Source organism: Tupaia chinensis, unplaced genomic scaffold, assembly GCF_000334495.1.
Source record: "Tupaia chinensis unplaced genomic scaffold, TupChi_1.0 Scaffold143886_1, whole genome shotgun sequence".
In the NCBI taxonomy this organism is placed as follows: domain Eukaryota; kingdom Metazoa; phylum Chordata; class Mammalia; order Scandentia; family Tupaiidae; genus Tupaia; species Tupaia belangeri.
This window is the reverse complement of record NW_006203737.1, coordinates 1,129,120-1,144,389: the sequence shown is the minus strand read 5'-3', so window position 1 is coordinate 1,144,389 and position 15,270 is coordinate 1,129,120. Positions and strand designations below refer to the sequence as shown.

At 35.6% G+C, this 15,270-nt stretch overlaps 1 protein-coding gene across 1 annotated transcript in view; it reads left to right on the top strand.

Annotated features, from left to right (window-relative positions):
- Positions 1 to 15,270, top strand: part of HTR2C (5-hydroxytryptamine receptor 2C) — a 192,386-nt gene that overhangs the window by 112,355 nt on the left and 64,761 nt on the right. The window contains exon 3 of the mRNA XM_006165312.1: positions 10,141 to 10,341. Coding sequence (XP_006165374.1) covers positions 10,141 to 10,341 — 201 coding nt within the window. The remainder of the gene's footprint in view (positions 1 to 10,140; positions 10,342 to 15,270) is intronic.

The window sequence follows — 15,270 nt, the reverse complement described above, 5'->3', positions numbered from 1 at the left end:
AAAAAAAAAAAAGGAACCCTTCCAAACTCATTCTATGAAGCCTCCATCACCTTGATTCCAAAAGCAGACAAGGACATAACATTACAAAACAAAACAAACAAACAAACCTATAGACCGATATTGTTGATGAATACAGATCCAAAAATTCTCAACAAGATACTAATAAATGGAATCCAACAAAACATTAAAAAGATTATGTAGCATGACCAGGTAAGCTTTATTCCTGGGACACAAGTATGGTCCAACATATGCAAAGCAATAAATGTAATATATCACATTAACAGAAGAAAAGATAAAACCATATGATCGTATCAATTTGATGAAGAAAAACACTTGTTAAAATACAACATGCCTTCATGATTAAGACTCAGGTATAGAAGGTACATTTAGGTATAGATGGTACATTTCTCAACACAATAAAAGCCCTATATGACAAACCCATAGCTAACATCATACTGAATGGGGAAGAGTTAGAAGCTTTCTCACTAAAAACTGGAATAAGACAAGTTTACTCCTTTCTCCACTCTTTTTTAATATAGTGCTAAAAATTCTAGCAAGTATAATCAGACAAGAGAGTAAAGTAACAGTCATTCAAGTAGAAAAAGAAGTGCTTCTTCAAGACACAGCTTAATGGATCCTGCGAACTAGCCATTTTGGGGAAACAGAAATCAAGATTTCCCACTGATAATTCGGCTTCCAGCACACAAAACTCACATAGTAGGAAGACCCCTGTCTTCAGGCCTTCTGTCTCTGTACCTGTCTTTGTCTCTCTCTACCTCTATTTCTTTTTTATTAATTTTTGCTTTTTAGAATTTCATGTGGTGTGCTTGTGTGCTGTGCAGTTTTCCAATTTTTGGTTTTTACTGAAATTTTTTAAATATTATTTTTTTTAGTTTTATTGAAAAGCTTTTTATCTTCCACTTTTCTTCTCTATTTCTTGTGTTTTTTGTTTGTTTGTTTGTTTGTTTTGCTGTTCTTGCTGTTGTTTCTCTCTGTTTCCTTTTCTGCACACTCCTCGATGCTCAGATTCAACTTCCAATTTTGGGAAGAAACCGACCATCAACCAGATGACTAGAAATCGCTTCAGGACCACAAGAAATATGGGAAAGCAGGAAAATACCTCTCCTCCAAGGGAAAAGGATAACTCCTCTTCATCCACTCACAGTTCAATGGAAATCATGGAAATATCTGATAAAGAATTCAGAACATTCATAATGGCAAATCTAACAGAGATGGAAGAGAAGAGAGACAATGAAATGCTGAAGAGGAAGGAGAAAGGAGTTGAAGAGTTCTAGGAGGTGAGGAAATTCATGCAAGATCTAAAAGAGGAATCTCACACTTTACAAAAGAATCAAATGGAACTGTTAGAGATGAAGGCTATAATACACGAAGTCAAAATCTTCCTTGAAAGTATTAAAAGCAGACTAGATCATACAGAAAATAGAATCTCAGACGTAGAAGAGGAAATTGCTAGCTTAGAAAAGTCCACCATGGAGACTGAGAAAATTGTCCAAAAATTTGAGACTAATATACGAGAAGTACTAGATACCATCAAACGTCCAAACATCCGGACAATAGGCATCCCAGAAGGCGAAGAGACTCATAAGGGCATTGATAATCTACTCCATGAGATCCTGCAAGAAAACTTTCCAAACCTAGAGAGGCACTCAAAGATTCTGTCCCAAGAAATACAGAGGACCCCAGATAGAATCAAACCAAGAAGATCTTCTCCAAGACACGTTATAGCCAGGTTGACCAAAACTGCAAAGACAAAGACAAGATACTAAGATAAACTAAGAAAATGGGCAACTTAATTGTAGGGACAATGTATGGAGATGAATATTATATCCCAGAATTCAATTTGGAAGATCGAACCACAACAGGAGAAAGATTAAGTACATGAGTCTGAACTGGTGAAACAACATTCTGTGACTTGACTAAATATTGTTGCTTTTCTTCTAAGCTTTGTCGTCGGTTTTAAAGGATTTTTGTTCTGTCTTGAGCTGTCGATAGGTGCATGTACCTACTATTTGAACAGAATACTAACCTGTTTCTAGGCTTTAAGTTTCAAGGAAATATCATTACCATTTCAAAACTGCTTTTCTTGAAATTACCAGCTGAACCTGCTATTGAAAGTAGTAGATTACTTATGACATGGTATGATCAACAAAATGTTGGGGGAAAAGAAATTGAAGACAACTGTATATAGCAGATAGTGTACTAAGAGAGTGGGAAAGGGCAGAGGGTCAAACATGGGGTAAAAAACATATATATACATATACATATGTATGAAATTAGAAATGGAATATTATTGATGATAACATGAATGATTAAGCCACTATGCAGTTTATTCTAGATGGGAAACCACATTTAGTATGTTGTGATTATGCTCAGGGAATGAATGTTAAGTAATTAATAAAAAGTTTCAGGAGAAAAAAAAAACAGTAAAATGGTTCAAAAAAATAGAAAAAGAAGTAAAAATGTCTCTATTAGCAGATGGCACAATTATATACATAGAAAATCCAAAAGAAACTTCTGAAAAACTCCTAGAAGTAATAAGTGAATTCAGTAAAGTCACAAGATACAAAATCAATATAGAAAATCTATAACATATCTATTCACCAACAACACATTGACCAAAATAGAATTAGAGAAGATAATCCCATTTACAACAATAACAACAAAAACTTGGGATAAACCTAACCAAACTAGGGTAAGACCTTCACAGGGAAAACTATAAAAAATTAAAAACAGAAATTCAATATGATATCAAAAAAGGAGAGAAAAATGTTCTTGTATTGGAAGAATCAATATAATCAAAATGTCAATTGTACTCAAATTTATAATAATTTACAAATTCGATGCAATTCTGGCCAAACTGCCAGGTGACATTCTTCACAGAAATAGAAAAAGCAATCACAAAATTTATCTGGAATCATAAACTGCCTCATATCACCAAGCCACTGCTGTGCAAAAAGAAAAAAAAAAAAAGTAGGAGCCATCTCACTAGCTGTCCTTAAAATATATTACAAAGCTGTGATAGCACAAAACCAACCAAACAAACAACAACAAAACAAACACACGGACCAATGGAAAAGAATAGCGAAACTAGAAATGAACCCCAAAACATACAGTCTACTGATTTTTTATAAAGGACACAAGGCAATTCAGTGGGGAAAAGAAAGTCTCTTTAGCAAATGATACTTAAAGAAATGAATATTCACCTGCAGAAAAATGAAACTGAACCCCCATCTCTCACCATTAACAAAAATCAACTCAAACTGGATCAAAGATCTAAGTGTAAATCTTCAAAATATGAAAATATGGAAAACACAGAAGAAACACTTGAAGATATCAGACTAAGCAAATATTTCTTAAATAAGACCCTTAAAATGCAGAGAACAATTCCAAAAATAAACAAGTTGGATTGCAACAGCTAAAAAGCTTCTGCACAGCAAAGGAAACAAAAATGAGAGTGACGAGACAATGCACACAATGGGAGACAATATAATATTTGCAAACTATGCAACTATGCTTCAAAAAAGGGAGTGATAACCAGAGTATATGGAGGACTCAAGCAGCTGACCTGCAAAAACAACAATCACTCAATTTAAAACTGGGCAGCAATTAAAAAATGAGCAAATGAACTGAACAAACAACTTTCTATGGAATACACATGAATGGACAAAAGCATATGAAAAAATTTCCAGTGTCTTTTATCATAAAGGAAATGCAAATCAAAACCACAGTTAGATACCACTTAACCCCAGTTAGAATGACTATGATCAAGAAAATGACAAATGTTTGTGAGGCTGTAAAAAGGAAACTCTCCTGCACTGTGGGTGAGAATGTAAATGAGTACATCCATTGTGGAAAAGAATTTGGAGATTCCTCAAAAAGCTACAAGTAGAACTACCATATCACCCAGTAATCCAACTCTTTGATTTTACTCGAAGGACAGGAAAATAGCCAGAAGGACACCTGCACATTCACGTTTATTGCAGCTTTATTCACAATCGCTAAGACATAGAATCAACTAAATGTCTACGAACTAATGACTGGATTGAAAGAATGTGTCACATATATTGAGTCCTTGGGTAAGTCATGAGGCATTTTTGCATAGAAAAACAGAAAAATATGTTGTGACTTTCCCAATGACCTAGTAAATTATGAAATACTACTCAGCGATAAAGAACAATGAGAGTCTGTCATTTGATACAAAGTGGATTAATATAGGAAATTTATGCTAAGCAAAACAAACCAAATGTATGAAAGACAAACACTGTATATCCTCACTCAGTATATACCAAATGCCTGCACTCTGTGGCAGAAATTGAAAGTTTCAAAGATGTAATAGGAAGGAGGGCAAGCGTAAATAGTGTAAATATCAGATACTGTATTGGAGGGGGGTGGATAGTAGGGGTTGGAGGGAGGAGGGCAGGGAAAAAACATTTAACAGACACAATGCAAACTTCTCTGTTGACAATAATGCATATGGTAATATTTTGCTTTGATTATTACATGCTAAATGCATGTTTCAAAAAACAGTATTTTATGCTATAAAGATGTACAATTAAGTATACATAAATAATAACTTTTTTTGGAAAGGTTTTTTCTATACAGCGTGTGCGTTCACCAGAAAGGCAGAGAGAGACAGAGAGACAGAAAGCAAGAAATCACCCCTGGGGGATGGCCATGCCACAATCCCTTCTCCTCCATTCCCCTCTCGAGATCTTGGGCACTCATGCACACATGCCCTGCCCAGCATGAGTTTAAGCCACTGGATCCGGGACTCAAACTGTGGTCAGCTACATGGGAGTCCAGCGACATAGCCATTACACCAACTACTGATCCCAAGAAATAATAACTTTTCAAAATCAAGATTAAGGGGAAAAGATATTGAGAAGGAAAAGAAAGCACTCTTGGGAATCTATAAGACATCAAAATCTCTAACATACATTTATTTTGAGACCCAGAGTATAAAAGAAATAATAGAACCAAAACTATTTGATAAAATAAGGATTGAAAATCTCCTGAATTGGATGAGCCATAAATGTATACATTCATGAAGGTCAGCAAATACCAAGCATTATAAATGCGAATTACAATTATTTAATCTAAGAAAATTCTATTAGCCAAACATTTATGAATAATTTATGTAGATCGAAGCAGCACCAGCTATAATAGATTTAAAAAATGAAACTTTGGCTGCCTCCAATAGACATCTAAGGGCATATTACATCCTGGTGAAGGTTGAGGATGCATCAGACCAAAATAAGAGCATTACAGAAGTGACAGGACCTCGAATTAAAGAATAATTAGTTGTGCAACATCTCTTCCTAATTGGCAACAATGTTCACCTGAAAAGTAGAGTGTTTTATTAGTGCTGCCTCATTATCAACCATGTATTTTAGATCATAAAGCACCAGTTGATCAGTCTATAACTTGATATATCTATCCTTCAGCCCATCCTTGAATGAACCAAAAATGTCCAAATGAAGGATCCTTATCATCCTTCCACAACATTTTAACAATTTTTTTTCTTTACTTCTCCAAGAAATCAAGATATTAGTTATGTAGTCTTTAAGGTAGTCATGCCTACCAAGGTTTGAGAGCAGAGATCAGTATTTAAGATAGTTCTCACTACCTACAACAGACTAGAAAAATACAACACACGATGAAACAATTCTGCCAGTAGCAGGGTTAAAAAAAGGTTGATTTTTTGCCTGATTCATTTTTGAGCTCTTGTATGCCAATGATTGACATTACAGAAACTTTAGACCTGCAACAATGCTCCAATGCAAAAACCTTAGCATTATGAAATTTAACTTGTATCTCAACTCTTTCATTAAGAAAACCAGTACTGGGATCAGCAGTTAGCGTAATGGCTATGTTGCTGGACTCCCATGTAGTCGACTGCGGTTAGTGTCCTGGACCCGGTGGCTTAAAACTCATGCCAGGCACATGTGCGTGCGTGCCCGATCCAGAGAGGAGAATGAAGGAGAAGGGATTGCAGCATGGCCATCCCCCCTGGGGGTGACTTCTCTCTTTCTGTCTCTCTGTCCCTCTCTGTCTGTCTGGCGAGTGCACACGCCCTATAGCAAAAAAAACTCTCAAAAACAAAACAAAACACCAGTATTAACAACTTATTTGGAGTGTTCTGCTATCAGCGCCATCTCATAGTTGAACTTGATGCCATAGCAGAGACCATCATCAAAGTGACAGCTGGAATTCAGCCATTGGTTGGAAGAAGCACCAGTTCCTGCCATTTATTAATCTTTGTTTCTAGTATTTAACATAATAAGCAAATGAACAATTAAACTAAGGAATAAATGAGTAACACAGAAATAATTTATACCAGAGGGAACTCTGTTCTGTTCTGTCCCTCCACAAAATCAAGAAATGACCTGAAATACACACACACACACACACACACACACACACACACACACACACACACACACACATATATAAATTCAAGAGCAACATAATGCTTGATGAAGAAAGAAACCACCGCTTTGCAGTAAGGGAGCACTATGACACTTTAAATCCCATAATATCATACCCAAATCCTAGATGAACAAATAATTTGAGGATAAAAGTCTGTACTTCTAGGGTAAATTGTTGGTGCCAGAGGGAACAATAAACACCTTTTGTTCCAAGAAATGTGCTCAATCATTTAGACTTCTTTGGTGGCTTCCTGAAGGAGTGGCACAGTAACTTACTTTGTTTTGCTTAGAGCACTCCCAGGGCTCGCATAAAGTTCTTGATAGAGAGGACCAAAACAATTGAAAGGCAAAACCATTGACCGTGGTAGACTTTGGTAAGAAGCAACAGACCAAACAAAGAAACAGACTGAATGATCTGGAAAGATAAAGGTTGAGAAAGGAGATATGTTTGAAAATAAGATTTTATTTTTAGAGCACCCACATAAAACAGAGAATAGAAAGAAGCCATGCACATTCCCAGGGTTTTTAGATTGTTCAGAAAAAAGATGAGAAGACATTATGCTTCGATTATGACGGGGCTGACCTTCAGCCTTTGAGCCTCTGTGCAAGCAAAAAGTGTAGGCAGAGTTATAAACAAACTTGCTAACCATTAAAGGGAGGGTCTCAAAGACAGCTAATCAGTAAAAACTAAGAGTATTCTTTCTCTTTTGCCTATAGGTATTTAAGGAACCTCTACTAAAATAATAAATGGCCACTAAATTAAAAGAATCCTGAGGTCAGTGGCCACACAAGACAAAGAAAACAGACTTTACAACAATAGTTTCTAAAGGTCACTAAACAAATAAAAAAAAAGAAACATACAACAATTAACAACAAATAACCCTAGGAAGGGAAAGAAACTTTATTTACTCAGTTGCCATCTTATAATATTCAACATGTTCAAGTTTCACCGAGATTTAAAGGCAGGCAAAGAAACCAGAAAGTATTGTCCATTTACAGGAAAAAGTAATTCATAGAAACTGATCCTGAGGAAACACAGCGTTGGACTTACTGGACAAATAATTTTAAACTATTGTTTCAAATATTCTCAAAGAGCTAAAGAAAACTACATTAAAAAAATTTAAAGGAACCCAGGAGAATGATTTCTCGACAAATAGAGAGTAACATGAAAGAAATAGAGCTACAAGAATGAACCAAATAGAAAGTTTGAGGCTAAGAAGTGCATTAACTGAAATGAAAAATTCATGAGTGATTCAATAGCAGAATTGAGCAGACTGAAGAAATAATCAGAGAATAGGTCAAATTTTTTAAGAGAGATTTTTGCTATAGGGCACAATGAGCTTGCCAGCGAGACAGAGACAGAAAGCAAGAAATCACCCCTGCACCCCCGGGGGGGATAGCCACATTGCAATCTCTTCTCCTCCATTCTCCTTTCAGGATCTTGGGCACATATGCGCACGTGCCCAGCATGAATTTAAGTCACCACGTCCAGGACTCAAACCACGATTTACTTCGTGAAAGTCCAGCAACATAACCATTATGCCATCTGCTGGTCCCAAGAATAGGTCGATTTTGATTAGACAATCTGAGGAGTAGAAAAAGAATGAAGAAAAATGAACAGTGGCTAAGAGATCTGTAGCATGCTATCAAGTGTATATACACATGCACAAAGGAATTTTTAAGAGAGAAGAAAGAAAGAAAGGATTAGAAAAGGAAACATTTAAAGAAATAATAGCTAAAAACTCACCAACTTTGAGGGAAGATGTGACTCCACATATCCTTGCTCAATGAACTCCACTCAAAAATTACTCTAAAACCTTCATATGTCTTGACACATTATGGTCCAAGTGTTGAAAGATAGAGGGAATCTTGAAAGTTGAAAGAGCCAAGCATCTCATCAAACAAAATCATCAAACAAAAAGTATCTTTAATGAGATTAACAGTGAATTTTTCTTCAGAAATCATGGAGACCAGATAGAAAAAAGAGGAAAAAAGAAAAACCACTCTAGAACTTAAATGGCAAGATTAAACCACACATCACAGTGGATTTCTTCTCAAACTGACAATGTTTAGATTTTAAACAAATAAACTTCCAGTTATTGTGAGAGAGAAAAAAAAAAAAGAAGGCTGCAGTGGGATAACATAAAATGCTAATGGTTATGTCGCTGAACTCCCACGTAGTCCACTGTGATTAGAGTCCCAGACTCGGTGACTTAAACTCATGCTGGGTGCATATGCTTGTGAGCCTAAGATCCTGAGAGGAGAATGGAGGAGAAGGGATTGCGACGTGGCCATCCCCCCGACGAGTGATTTCTCACTTTCTATCTCTCTGTCTCTCTCTGTCTTTCTGGCTAACGCACATGCCCTATAGCAAAAAAAAAAAAAAAAACTCTCCAAATTAATAATAATAATAATAAAATGCTGATAGATTTAAAAAAAAAAAAACACATGGAGGGAACCAGCAGTTAGCTAGCGTAATGGCTATGTCGCTGGATTCCCACGTAGTCGACCGCAGTTCGCATCCCGGACCCGGTGGCTTAAAACTCATGCCGGGCACGTGTGCGTGTGTGCCCAAGATCCCGAGAGGAGAATGGAGGAGAAGGGATTGCAGCATGGCCATCCCCCCTGGGGGGTGATTTCTCGCTTTCTGTCTCTATGTCTCTCTCTGTCTGCCTGGCGAGCGCACGCACCCTATAGCGAAAATCTCTCTCAAAAAAAAAAAAAAAACACATGGAAAAATTAAAACATTTCCTGGTAAACAAAAACAGAGGGAGTTCATTATTAGCAGCCATATTCTGAAAGAAATATTGAAGAGAATCTATCAGGATGAAATGGAAGGACACCAGAAGTGCATTCAAAGCATATGAAGATATAAGGAACAATGAAAGTAGCTACAAAGGCAATGTAAAAGCAAGCAAAAGTGAATTATTAGTTTGTTACTCTGCTTTTGGTTTCCTGTCTGATGTAAAGGGCAGATGCATAAAACAATTGTTACAGGCCTATGTTAATGAGCACAAAATGTACGAAGATAAAATTCATAAAAACAACATAAAAAAGGGATGAGGTTGTAAAGAAAATTTTTGTATAAGATTGAAATTGTAAGTGATTAATACTTGATTGTCATAAAGGAACGCTAAATGCTTAATGAAAATAAGCAAATTAGAAATTGCCATGGGCCTGAGGAGTGGGGAATGACAAATTACTACCTAATGGATGGGTGATTTCTTCTTCGATGAAATGTGTAGGGTTTTTTTGGTTTCACTGTTGTTATGTACAGAATGCCATTGGATTGTAGACTTTAAAGTGATTGATTTTACCTTAGTAAAAATGTATGTAACACTGAAATGATCATCGTATGATGAGGACAGAAAATACCCTTTACCAGATTTAGGCCAACTGCAGTGGTCCAGGCTGTGAGGACCATGTAGAGGGTTTTCAGGTTCTTATCTGTGGTCTGCCTCAACACTCCTGGAGCATCAATGATCCTGGCTGGCTTTGGGGGTACGGAATGGTGTGTGAAGACCCTGCGGAAGGTCTCTCCTTCTTGCTTTTCAGAAAATGTATGAATAAACCAAAACAAAACCTCAGATTATAAAAGGAAAAAAAATAAGTACACTAAAACTTAAAAGCTGTGGTTGGTGCAATGTGGATAACACCTTCTTGTTCTTGTCTCCTCTTTGTTTTCTTTCAGATTATGTCTGGCCACTACCTAGATATTTGTGCCCCGTCTGGATTTCTTTAGATGTTTTATTTTCAACAGCGTCCATCATGCACCTCTGCGCTATTTCGCTGGATCGGTATGTAGCAATACGTAATCCTATTGAGCATAGCCGTTTCAATTCGCGGACTAAGGCCATCATGAAGATTGCTATAGTTTGGGCAATTTCTATAGGTAATTGAAACGTTCTTGGCCATTAGAATTGCAGCGGCTATGCTCAATACTTTCGGATTATGTACTGTGAACAACGTACAGACGTCGACTGGTAACATTTGCGTTTAATCGGGATTTTTCTAATTGAACAATTATTCTTAACCTATTTATCTGATATTTAGGTTAACAATAATGAAAAGACTGTAATGTGCGTGGATATGTAAGTGTGAAGTTTAAATTCAAAATAATTGCTATTTTATGCATTAATATGCCAACGAATTCTGCAACACAGATAACAAAAAATTTGAGATATTTAAAATAATTTGAAGAGGTCAAAGATATAAATTCTATATTTGTAAAATATAACATTTAAATCTTTTTAAAAAATCTATCTCAGAATATTAACCTTGATCATTTTATTCTGATTCCATATCCTTTTTGGTAGAAAAATCAATGCAATCTGAATCTTCATGAAGTAAACATATTTAAGTTTATGCTACTACTAAAGCCTAAGAGAGACTGTTTCCCCTCTGTTCTGCTTGTCTTCTTGAACTCTGGTTATACAAAAAAGAGAAAAAACTATTGGCTCCGTTAAGGATTTGGGGGCCGGGAGCAGTGGTTAAAGGGATAGAAATAAACATGTTTTTGCTTTAATTTAAGGTATTCATAAATGCCTTAACAATGCTAATATTAAAGTCAAGAAATTTAACAACTTGGAATTTAGGGGTTTTACAGTCCTCGTTTTTTCCTCTTCTACTTGAATCATACAGTATGTTCATTAAATAATTTATCTTCAAACCTATGTTTCTGTAAAAGATGCGGGTAAAGTTTACATTAGATCAAGATCTCTATATAACCTTCACTGATATTATCTAAAGATTTTGACTCTAGGTTTATTGATCAAATAACTTCGCTTATATTTTAAGATTGCTCTGGTATAGATTGTTTTGTCTGTCTATAGTACAAACATCTTTGGATAAAATGCCATGAAACCTATCACAGCAATAAAATGGATCCATAGACACAATTTGATTTACAAATGCAAAGGTTCACAGATTTTACTCCTTGCACCTTAAAGAGCTCATCTAAAAAGATACTGGCTCTTCTGGTGATTACACATGAAAGACATAGATGAACTAAATTGGAATATTGGTGGCATCAGCTTCTAGTGCTTTCAAAATGAATAATTTGCAGTGACTAAAGACAACTAAAAATGTGAATAAAAAACTAAAAGCAATGAGAAGCTAATAAAATAGTGAACTAGAAGCTAATAAAATAATATTTGGCTACAGTACCTGAAAGGACAGATCCAGGAAATATGGCTATGACTTTGGCTAACTTTTGCCAGTGATACGTTGCAAACCTGAACATATGACTAACAGGTTGCAAAACTTCACAGTCTCACAAGCAAAAGAGGACCGAAGCAGAAAGAGTCTGTCCATGTTCAATCAACTTGAGCTTGGATTTAGGCCTGCATACTATGAATAAGGATGAGCCAGGATTTCACCATCTTTGACAGGGCACACAGCCCTGGTTCAAATCATGTGTGTCACCGAGATAAGCCTTGAGAAACAAAATTGGATTGAGGCCATTTCATACTGTTCATGTTTCAAATTTTGAGGGCATTAGCAAAATAAAGTTATCGTTCTAGGCTTCAAGTTATTTCCTTTTTTTCCAAAAAATTTCTTTCAATTATTTTCAAATGTTGTAACAAGAATAAAAAGAGAAACAGATATATGAAGAAACAATGCAACATAAAGCAATGTATTGATAGAACAATGAAAGATAATAGAAACGAACCTATAGACACTTCAGATAGTTGAACTGTCAGACATAGACTTTAAACAACTGTCTGTAATGTGCACAGACAAATTATAAAAAACTAGCCTTAAATATTTCAACAAGAAACAGTAAACTATAAAGAGTGACATTAAGCTTTACAAACAAGGGTCAGCAGGTAGCATGGTTGTTAAGGTACTAGACCACCACAGTTCGAGTCCTGGACCTGGTGGCTTAAATATCACACTGGGAGAGTGTGCGTGCATGCCTGATATTCCAGTAGGAGAATGGAGAAGGGATTGGTGCATGGCAATCCCCCCTGGGAAGGGGGTGAATTCTCATTTTCCCTTTCTCTCCATCTCTGCACGTGCCCTATAGGAACAAAAAAAGAAAACAAAAAAAAAAATTTTTTTAAGTTTTCTTAAAGCAAAGGTAAATCGGCCATGGATGAAGTAATTAATGCAGAAAGCCATTAAGAGCAGTCGAAATGGTAAATATGTGGCTAAATACAAATAAATATTATAGAAAAAATAATGTTTTTTGAGACTCAAGATATTTATGAAACTAAAAATGCATAAAAACAAAACCACATGAGAGCATTGGATGTCAGCTTCTTTCACTGTCCAAGAGAAAGATCAAAATTTATTTAATACTAACCTTTGATGAATAGTATAACTTGTTGTACATTCAAGGATAACCACTACTGGAACAGAAAAAGAATGTTTGACTTCCAGTTTTACAGAGGAATATTATAGAATTACAAAACAAATCCAAAGGGAAGCAATACAAGATAGAAAAAGAAGTGCGGATGAGATGGCAAAATATTAAACATATACTAGATGGCAGAATGAAAGCCAAATATATCCCTAATATAAGTGAATTAAATATGTTAAGACCACCAGAAAGGATTTGAAAAGATAATCCAGGGCCAGCAGATGGCCTAGTGGTTAAGGCACTGAACTCCCATGAGGCTGACTGTAGTTTGAGTCTCAGACCAGGGGGCTTGAAACTCATACTAGGTGCATGTGTGTGTATGCTCAAAAGCCCAAGAGGAGAGTGGAATAAAGGGGATTGAGACATGGCTATACACCCAGGGCAGTGATTTCTTGTTTTCTGTCTCTCTGTCTTTCTGGAGAGTGCACATGCCCTATAGTGAAAATCTCTCAGAAAGCAATAATCCAACTATGTGTTACACAAGACATATATAAAACATAAGGAAAGTAAAAGGATTAAAAAATATATTCCACCCCAACACAAACCAAAAGAATGATTGTATAGCTATGTAAATATTTGTCAGATAGACCTTTTGGAAGAAAAAAAAAAACTTTAGAGAAAGATTACTGAATAGTGATGAAAGATGTAAAGATTTCATTCTTCTGAAAGACATAGAATAATGAATTTGTAAATAATAATACAGCAACAATAGTGTACATAAAAATATGGTATCAGCATTTACAAAGTAAAGAAAAGGACAGACAGATAAATCTATAAACATGGTGTAAGATTTGAACATACCTTTCTCAGTGATTGTATGGCGACAATGAACAAACCTGAACTCACTGAAAAATGAAGAATATCTATTCCAATCAAATGCACAAGAAACAGTCCTCGAAAGTGATCATACATTTTGCCATTAATTAATCCTCAATTAATCTCAAATGTTCAGAATCATAATGTATATGTTCTTTTAAGGAAATCTGAATGAGATAGAAAAGACTACCAACTGGATAACCAGAATATCCCTACATTTTTGATCCAGTAGATTTACAATCCATTGGTGATTCTTCCCGGAGCTATTTATTACTTCAGTTACTGTACAGTGATCATCTTTTCCCTTTATCGTTCTTTTTGCCTTTGTCAATTGTCATTATACTGCATTCTTTGCTATTACTTATTCACCTTAGTAGGAACTCATGAGTTCTTTGGTAGTCAATGTAACGTGCATGATTCGTTTCTGCTCTTAATCATTTCAGTGCTCAAATGATCCTAGGTTGTCCAGTGAGAACTATTTTTGATATGTTCCATCAGTTTCTTACTTTCTAACATAAATTTCGCCTATCTCCCCTTTTATTTCCCATACCCCAGTCCCGAAATTAGTTATATCTTCAAGGAACCCTTTTAGTGAGCAATTGTTTTAGAAACCATGATATAGAACCCAGGTGTACTCACGGCTACTGGGATATCATTGCTCCTATATACCCATGACTTTAATCCCAGTCCACTGGAAAAGGATCCTTCTGCTGTTTTCTAGTTCTTCATTTTTTTTCATATTTTGTACATAGTAAGTAACCCAGTCCCCAAAGCATCTATATATGTATTTATTATTTCTATTTTCTAAATTTTATTGTAGAATACAACAAATTCATTTCAGAATTGCTACACCGCTACCACTACCATGAAATAAAATGCTACATTTAAAATGTCATTGCTGGGGCCAGCAGGTGGCATGGTGACTGGGGCATCAAACTCCCACATGGTTGACTGTGGTTCAAGTCCCAGACCTAGCAGCTTACTTTCTTGCTTTCCCTCTCTCTCTCTGTCTCTTTCTAGTCAAATGAAAAATAATAATAATTAACAAAATTAAATAATTCAAAAAATTTAATTTGAGGGTTTTTTAATCTTTAAAATGTTTGCCATAGGGCCAGTAGGTGGCGTAGTGGTTAAGGTGCTGGATTCACATGGCCAACCAAGATTGAAGTCCTAGTCCTGGTGGCTTACTTTCTCAATTTCTCTCTCTCTCTCTCTCTCTCTCTCTCTCTCTCTCTCTCTCTCTCTCTCTCATCTCTCATCAAATTAAATAATAATAATAAATAAAATTAAATCATTCTTAAAAAAATAAAATGTTTACCACTGAGGGTATATAGTCAAAATATTATGTTCAAAATTCTAGAACTAGTTCAAAATTTTTTCTTCTGTGTGATTCTGTTATCAACTGTTTACAGTTGGGGATTTTTTGGTAAATTTTTGTATGTATCCTATATTGATTTCCCAAGCCTTGTTGACTCAATTTTTTAGTATGTAAAATCGTAATATGATGTTCCAAAAGCCAAAACCATGCAAATAGTATACTTTGAAAGATGTCACTCCTATTCCTTGGTTATACCATTTATTTGTTTCTAGCTTGTACTATTTGAGTTTAGGTTTGAAAAAAAAATCTGTGTGTGTTTGCAT